Below are 9,154 nucleotides of genomic sequence, written 5' to 3'. Positions count from 1 at the left end.
TTGTCCAATTTATTTGATTCAATAAATTTTTTGTTTACATTTTTTCAATTTTTGAAGAACCAGATAGCCAGCTTATCGCTTGCGTGAGTTTTCTGCATTTTTTTTCTCTCCTTTGTTTTTGTCGTCATCGGAAGAAACCATTCTCAAAATAGTCAAAAACGACTATTCACCTGTTATCAATAACGACGACAAAAACGACAAGCTCTGGTTAATATGGCCATTTATACAGTAAAATGCATGTTCAACGAATTGAAGTACAAGATTTGAAATCAACAGAATAAAGACATTTTAATCGATGGAAGTAATAGAACAGATAATGGTCATATGCTTGTCGTCTGTAACAGGTTAAAAAACATGTCTTATGCAGGACTTTAGTACAAGTAGGATGAATTTCCAAAGGGTAGGACAAAGTAGGAAATAAGAACACTGCGGGAGCGCTGGCTGGTAATGTTATACTCATGTGCAGATTCATATCATTCATTCATATAATTCCACAAATGTATTTCAAAGTTTTCTTATTTAATCGGTCTTTAAATTAAAGCAAGTTTACGACGCAGTCTCAGACGGAAATATGTCGCTAAACATTACGATGTTGATTAGAAGATGAAATCAATTAATCAATTCTATTGCACGATGGTATATGAGTTGTTAATAATAGTACTTTATATAGCTAGAACTGTAAAGTGGGATCTCGGTTCGAGACGAAGTCGAACCACTGAAAGTTTGCTTGCTCTATCGTAAAGTGGACTTTGCAGTAGATAGATTATATAAACTTTATTTACTTTTTTATTATCGCCTGTCCTTTACCAAAAGTTGTCTATTATATGGCAGTTTAGTAAACTGAGTTTATTTACCCTCTGCAAAAATGATCCAGGTAATAATCAATTTTGTGAAAACTGTGCATTTCACGTTTTTGTGAGTTCGGCACTTCATCACCTGGCACATTAGAAGGTTATTGAGTATTGTTGTAAATCCATCGTTTTCGCATTCGCATTAAGAATTTGTTTTCAAGTTTTTTTAATTCGCTTGATAGTCTCTTTGAGTTTCTGTAAAGGCAGCTGACATCACAACAATTTTAGCAGCTTGATCCTTATCCATAGTGCTAATCATAGTGCTAACTACCAGCATTACCACTGAATAAACAAGTGCCACAACGAGAGCAAATCATATGTCTTCACAAATGAAACGTAGAAACAATTTTCTATGTTAATGCTAGGAACCTTGCTACACTGGGGATAAAAAAATGTAAACGCTTCTAAATTTTACAAATAAAACCTCGAACGAAAATTGTTTACCTTTAATTTTTCCTTGCATAAACAGTGAGTCAAGTCAAGTAGTGAACAGATCAAATTAAAATTACAGCAGGAGTGTCATCATCAAAATCTTGAAGCCCCTTAAGGATCTTGGCAGCAGAGTGTCAGTATTTCAAAATATGATTTGTTGAGGGGCGATAGAAAAACGAATTTTAAAGACAAATAGAAACGAGCCAGTCTTAACATCACTTTCGAATCAAATTAACTTTTATTCAATTTATGCTTTAGAAACAACCCAACTAAGGTGTTGACGCTTACATGAGGTTATAAATTCCGTTTAGGCTGAAAGTGTAGTTGCGTCGGTAGTTTCTGATGAATCCTTTGATGAGGTTGTCCTTCGACCCTTCGACTCGAAAATTCTACCAAAAACTGATTTAAACATTTTCTCATCCACTCCACATTTATCAGCATTTTCGTTCAACTTTTCTTTGAGTTCATTGAGTGGTTTTGTGATTAGATTTTCCTTCTGTTCTTCAGTTAAATCGGGTGTTGTCCTGATCACAGCGACTACCAAGGCAGAGTCAACTGTTTGTGTTTTGTCGTATTCTGCCATAAAACAATCCGCTTCTTTCGGCGCCACATTTGTCATGGCTCCAGAAATAATCTGGCGCACAAAACCTAACACTCTTACCATTGTGAAACGACACAGCGAAGACCTTATTCTGGATGGGAAATCATCGTTTAGTCTCCCCTTCTCTTTCAAATATTGTACAATGCATGGCTCGTCAACACGAATTCCCCCATTATCACCAACATCCTTGCTACTGTCAGTGTCACGGTCACTGTCGCTATCACTGCTTACATCGACATTTACGGTCTCTTCTGCTGCTACATTAGCACAGCAGATTGTTGCGTAAATGAAAACACAGCACAATGCAAATGAGAAACGTACTTTCATGTTGCTATTATTGATAATGACTTTATGGAAGATAGAGCTGCACTGTCTGGGTATTACATTATTGACTTCATTATAAATGGTGTAATCAGTTAACTGGGATAACCTGCAGGTTATCTACAAATTGAAATTAATTCTCACTATCCAACATCTGATTATAATACTAGGAAACAAGATCTATAATACTCAAGGTTGATCATGATCACGATTGCAACAAAGTTTTTTTTTTCTTACAGTCAACCTGAAAGTAACAGTCCCTAAGAAATCCAAGTCAGCGTTTTTTCGTTTCTTTTTTAAATTACTTACTACTAATTACTTACTACTAATTGTTTATGCCAGGTCTGTACACATAGGAACTGAAGGAAAATCCGCAAAAACAAACGGAATCCTGATTTTTGGTTCGAGTGCAGCGCATTATTCATTATAGTGTAGCACTTTGAATTCCGTCAGTGTTGAATTGTCTTTCCAAAATTCGAGCAATCATGTGAACATTGGCCTTAAGCTTTCAAAACTAGCTTTAGTAGTAGTTTTTCTCTATGAAAGTATAAAAAAAGGTCTAACGTCGCGATAATTTAGACCGGCGTTGATTTTAGATTGACCACTGTGCGGCCTGGATTATGCAACTGATCGGCCATACCCACCAATTATGCCTGTAAATCATCCAATTCAAGTAAGACAATCTGAATTACGTTAAATTCAAGTTACCTTGCTCGAAAGCACAGTGTGTTGCCTGTGGACTCGCATTATTCATTTGCTAGTTCACAGGTTCGAATTTGAACGGCAACACATATGATTATATTGATCAGATATGACTACCACAATAGCAATATCGATACATTGGTTTGTGGCTGCGGTAGTATCAACGAGAAACCTATCTCGTTCTCCCCTCGTTTTAAGTGTTCTTGTTCGATAGCTTATGGATCATTTGTAACGTTATTCAGTGAGTTAGGTAAAAAGTCCGTTGAGGGTGTGTGTTGTTTTTTTTAAAAATAAATCTATTTAACCTTTTAGAAACGACGATGACAATGAATTGTGTCTACTGTCTTATTTAAAAAAAGACGTGGTAAATTGTATGAAATGCCCTCGTATAATTTATCGTATGTTATCAGCAGCGAAGACTGAAATAATCAATGACAGCTGACAGCAAAGCTAATGTTAAAACTAACGAAGTAAGAGATTTTGTATCAATTTGTTGAAAATAATTAGATGAAATGAAGTAGAAGATTCGATAATTATGATAATTATTGAAATGGGATGCTGTACATCTTCGGAAAGGTAAAATGCGAAATAACTCGAACGAACTTTACCTTTACATGCAAGAAATACTACTGATAACAAGTTCGGCTCTGGCAGTATAGAAATTAAGACCACTTAAATCCATCTTCCCGGTATTCATTCGTTTTGTATTACAATTTATCGCGATGCGGTAGTTCGGCGAGCATATACCCAATGGTGTATATATATACGTGAGAGCAAGAGTTGTGTTACTATTCAACGAAAAAATATATCTCTCAGGTGTGAGTTTCTCGCCGGTTGAAAGTAGAATTTGTGTTTCGTTCTTCTTCTTCTTCTTCTTCGCCTTAATGAAACTAAAAATGATGATGAGCTGTCCGTAAGAAATATATCGAGATTTTTTGTAAAAAGACTTCGTTTTATCGTTATTAAGTTGATCGAAGTACCGAATATATTCGTTGATCATACGTTTGGCCATTTAGTTTTCACTGATGTTAAAAGTCTTAAACGTTAAATTAAATGTCTCCAGAATTGATACGTAAATTGTATACGATATGTACATGAAATCGAACGTATGTGAGAAGAAAACAATAAAATAACTAACCAAAGTCATCAATGACATCAATTGTATTGTTTTATTAAAGTGCAATATTACTTTCTGAAAGTCAAATATGTTCCGGCTGAACAACTTTTGGTTGAATTTTAATTACATTCGTTAATAGAGTAAAACGTAAAAACAATTTGCTTTCAGTGTAATTCATAAATTAAATCCATTTTATGTATCTCATTCATAATTAAAATGAAAAGAAACATTGAAGATTGTACGTAAACTACAGGTAAGACGTAAAATTTATTTTTTCTTTTTTTTAAAGCTGCATGCATGCCATATAGATCTTTGTCTCGATTTTTAATCGATTTTCGAAGCATCCACAAAAGTTTACAATTACAATGAATCGAAGGTCTTCATTTATCTGATTCGAAAAAATCGTCCATTAATTACATGATATTGACGTGGTAGCATCTTCCAAATTTCGGTATGGCACAAGAGTCTATGGAAATAGACGAATAAACTCTTACTGTTGTCTTTCTTGTATACCAAAAAAGGGTATTTCGGTTTGTTTGAATGAATTCGGTAGCCCCATCAATGTCTGCTTGACAACAACCCTCTAAACAACATTACGTGGTGGTCAACACCTGTCACCTTATTAGTTTATACAATTTTCGTTGTTTTTTAATGTAAGTATGGGAGACACTGTCCATTAAAGAAATATATTTGAGTTCGTCCTTTGTCAGAGTTTTCAATAAAATTTTATGAACGGCAAACGTATCTACTACGTCTTTAGCTACTGGCACGAATTGGATGTTTATCAGGAAAGCCACGACGAACCGATCTCCAATAGTAGTAGTTCAAGAGCTGCATCATTGTTAACCATAGCTCATCGCTTATTTTCGCTATGTTCCAGCTGTTTCTAAAGTTAAAATGTGAAAATAGACTTTACTATGCTGGTGCATGTAATAAGGCTATTACATGTATAGGCAATAGCCTTTACATCACTCGCATAGTAAAACGTCGTACTACACACGGAAAATAAAGTGATATCTCGTATCACGATGAGTAAATGTACCTCGGGCTAAAGCCCTCGGTTACTTTTACTCATCTGGATACGAGATATCACTTTACTTCCCTTGCATAGTAATGTACTATTACAATGAGGCAAGAGAAATGGTTAGCTGAGGTCAGACTCAAATTCAAATTTGGCATTACATAGACAAACTACTTGAGTATTGAAATATTCTCGAATTTCGAACACAAAGCACCAGCATATCAACAGATGGTGTGTCAAGAAGTCAAAATACTACTCTATTAAATACCATTAACTACATTAATACTCATTAAGACTTTGAAACTTCGATTTTAGTCCCATCGTTAATCCAAAATGATTCAAAGACATTAATACCAATCGTATTAAGGCTTGATTTCTACTTACCAAAAAAGTATTCCGTGTGCGCGCCCCTCCTCAACAAAAAAGAAGTTTTTCCGAAATGGAAATGACATGGAATAGGATACACATATTGAGTCTTCATACTTTTCATATTTTATTTGACTTTGATAGAAGGAACATAAATAAAACGTTTTTAAAGACAAATTTATGAAAACTATTCTTTTTTTGATTACTTCTTTTACTCTATTTTCGAGTTAGCGACTTCACGACAATTTTCAAGTCAACAAAGTGATTTTTCTCACATGAAATATATTGAGTGGGGTATCGTTAGAAAGGTATGACCTCTGACTATAAGATAACAATTAACTTCGATCAAAATATGTCCACTCACTGAACTTTTGTGACAAAACGGTTTCAGAGAGGTGCTTGAAATTTCATTAAATTAAAAATTTTGGATGGGGAAAGAGCACGTCCGATATTACTGAATGCTGTTTTTAGCCACCAATATAGGTCCCTGAATCGATGTGCGTTCTTAGGTTTTGGGTGCATTTCGGAAAAATTCTTTTTTGTTGAGGAGGGGCGTGTGTGAGAGACAAAATTGAATTTTTCAATTTTTGATTTGTTTACTTGATAGCTCGCTCTCTACGGCTCTCACACGGATCACTTTTTGTTGAGTGGAAACCATACTTAATGGTATTAAGTAGAGTAGTATTTTCAGACATCAAATATTCTATTACTATGCTAGGTGCTTTGTGTTCAGACATCCAGTTTCTGAAAATATATTGCCGCTCTTGGACCGCTTAGCTTACCACCAACATTTAATACTGGCTTTTAAATTAATAAACTGAACAGGATTCATTGCCCTGAAATCGCAGTTCCTGCCTTTTGGTTTACTGCTCCAATAAACATTTTTTAAACAATTATGAAAAACCTAATACCATGGAAGCCAGAGTTCATCATTTGTCGTTTATGACTTATACTGTTGACAACAGATGAGACATGAAATGACATTAGCTGACTTTATAAGGTTAAATATAAACTATAGTTACACGATACAATAACATCCCCTTCTACAAATTGTCACATAATGTGCTACCGTTCCTTGAAATGGCACATCCCATGTGAGTGTTATTTAAACATACCCATTACACGCGAAAAATTATGATATTTTTAAATGATGACACTGGTGGCGTTTTAACATTATTTACTTTTTAAAGAAAAAAAAAATCAGTTAAAATAACGCAACTGGTTACATCATACAATCCTTAAAAGCGTCGACCCATTTTTTTGCAAGTGTGAAGCCATTAGAATGCCCCGCAATAATGTCATTTTCCGAGACCCGAATTTTTCCAAGTAAAGCGATAATTTTTCGTGAGTTTTTGTGAGTTTTTCGGTGCAATTTTCGTTCGATTGAAGACATTGCCAAAAAAAAGTCAAGGCCAAACAACCACGGGTCAATCGCTCTTAAGTTATATTGTGTAACAGAGAAACTTACGTATACTTTTGCGATAAATGAAGATGACTTTGATTGCTTTGAGAATAATCCTTCAAAAAAAAGCTTCATAAAAAAAAGATTGTGAGTCTAACACAGGCTCTGCACAAAACAAACAGCGTAATGTGATCTTGAAACATTCTTTTTTTGCGCTTTAATACGAACAACGATTTGTGGTGTACTTTTTGTGGTTTTATGTTTAGTGAAACATGGGATCGGAAGCTACATACGTTCGTTGTCTTTTTAATATCCGCTATGGACATATTTATTTCAAGCCAAGCCAAATTACGATGTTTCTGTTATGGTGTTAGTTTCGCATTAACGTAAATTATTAAAAATATTGCAGACAAAAAAAAACTGAACTCCATTTATGGAAATTTTATTACTTTTATTAGGTATTTCGTCTAAGATAATTACCGATCTAAGCGATTATGATAATGGAGTGGTTCATTGATGTCACGGAATAGTTTAATGGTGAGATGGAATTCTTGAATTAATCAATTGTTTACTCTAAGAATAGCAAACTTCCATTAGACCCAGGTTTATAAATAAATTTATAAGTTCCAGGCTTAATCATGGCATTCGCGCCGCCTGGGAAAGGACAACATAGTTCTAGTTGTTAAAAGTTCTATTTTCATGTGCGAATGGCCGAGGACAAGAGCTATATCCTACACTCTAGTTCAAATAATTGAAATCCTGGGGAAGTTAGTTTGACCGCTCATGTCAATGAAGTAATTACTCAGTAAATAACTTACCTAATTCTAAGAAACTATATATTTTACTACCTGTCCCATGCGAAAGTTGATCATTACATAGCAATTGACCCCCTGCGAAAATGATCGAACATGTCGACTATTTTCGGTTAATTTTTTTCAATTCCTATTCCTACGTACTTCATTACTTTCGAAACAACTTTGTGATACTCGCAAACCCCCTCGTGTATTTCAGAACAACTTTCTTTGGTAACTGTTTTTCGACAAGTTTAGTTGTACACCTCGCCTTCGGCTCTGTATATACTTGTAGAGTTTGCTTCTATCACAAAATTGTTACCTCATATAATGAAGTACTTTCGCAGTATCCAACGTAATAGTAGATTACTATACATCGTATCCAGATGAGTAAAAGTATCCAAGGGCTTCAGCCCGAATCGTGATACGAGATATCAAATTATTTCCCGTATGAAGTATGCTATTTTACTTTACGAGCTAAGTAAAGGGTTTTCCCCAGGGAATGATCCTATTACCTCCCTAGTATAGCAAACTACTATTGCCTGGTGTGATTGTAGCCATTGTTTCCAAGGGCAGTCGTCACACTTAGAAACAAGGACACAATCTACAGTTACTATTTACGATGAGAGTGTATTGGTGTCAAGTAATGTAGTGAAGGAAATGAATCGATGCTGAAGTATTGATTTTTTCTTACCGTTTCACCAACACAACTCGTGAAACCCCGTGGAACCAAATCTTTTACTTCATTATTTTTAACATTTTTCGTCACCATCTTTGCTGTATAAGAGACCGTTCAATAGAATAGTGGATAGAGTTGTTGGCTTAGATTTTCATCACTGTCGATATTGAACACATGAATAACAATTTTTCAAATCTGAATTTACCAATGAAATATGTTTTCCTATGAATAATTCAGTAATAGACGGATAATGAAGCTAGTCTTTGAATATTAACGAAAGTATGAGTAATAATAAGTGTACCTATAGTTACGTCTATACGATAGAGATATCCAACCGGCGAAATTGAACCGACAACAATTCTGTTTACTGAGAGAAAAGTTTTTTTTTCGTCTTTCTTTTTTTTACTGAAAAGTCTGTGTGTGTGTGTTGGTGTGTTTGTGCATGTTTATCATGGATTTTTATTAATTTTTGTTTTAACACAAATGGCAAATGCAAAATAAATTAGTAAATTAAACTGTTTTCAGCTTAGACAGTTAGATCTACATTTTCTATTACGTTGTAATTAATTGGATAGAATAATGTTCAATGAACGAAAAACCATAATACTTGCTCAAAATGTTGGATCACATCCGTAACACTCTTCTACACTCATCTCTCTTCGTTATAGCATAGTTATATATAAAAACAAAAATTGTGTCGTTCCATACATGAGTTGAACAAATTTTTTTTTTATATTTTCTATATTCGCCATGGCTATACTTTATGCATACAGAATTTTTGGTATATCGTTGTGTATATAGAGTACACAAACTCATAGAATTCCATCTTGAACAGCAGCGCCGCAACCAACACTGACTCATGCATTTTCGG

The 9,154-nt window shown here is 34.5% G+C and overlaps 1 protein-coding gene across 1 annotated transcript; it reads right to left on the bottom strand.

Annotated features, from left to right (window-relative positions):
- Window positions 1–1,492: 1,492 nt before the first annotated feature.
- Window positions 1,493–2,277, bottom strand: LOC119080262. Its single transcript, XM_037188511.1, has 2 exons — window positions 2,102–2,277; window positions 1,493–2,071 (listed from the first exon to the last, which is right to left on the bottom strand). The coding sequence occupies exons 1-2, from the start codon at window positions 2,209–2,211 to the stop codon at window positions 1,591–1,593; spliced, it is 591 nt and encodes a 196-aa protein (XP_037044406.1). The 5' UTR covers window positions 2,212–2,277; the 3' UTR covers window positions 1,493–1,590.
- Between the last annotated feature and the right edge of the window lie 6,877 nt (window positions 2,278–9,154).

Source organism: Bradysia coprophila, unplaced genomic scaffold (assembly GCF_014529535.1).
Source record: "Bradysia coprophila strain Holo2 unplaced genomic scaffold, BU_Bcop_v1 contig_350, whole genome shotgun sequence".
NCBI classification, from domain to species: Eukaryota; Metazoa; Arthropoda; class Insecta; order Diptera; family Sciaridae; genus Bradysia; species Bradysia coprophila.
This window is presented reverse-complemented; position numbering and strand designations above follow the sequence as displayed.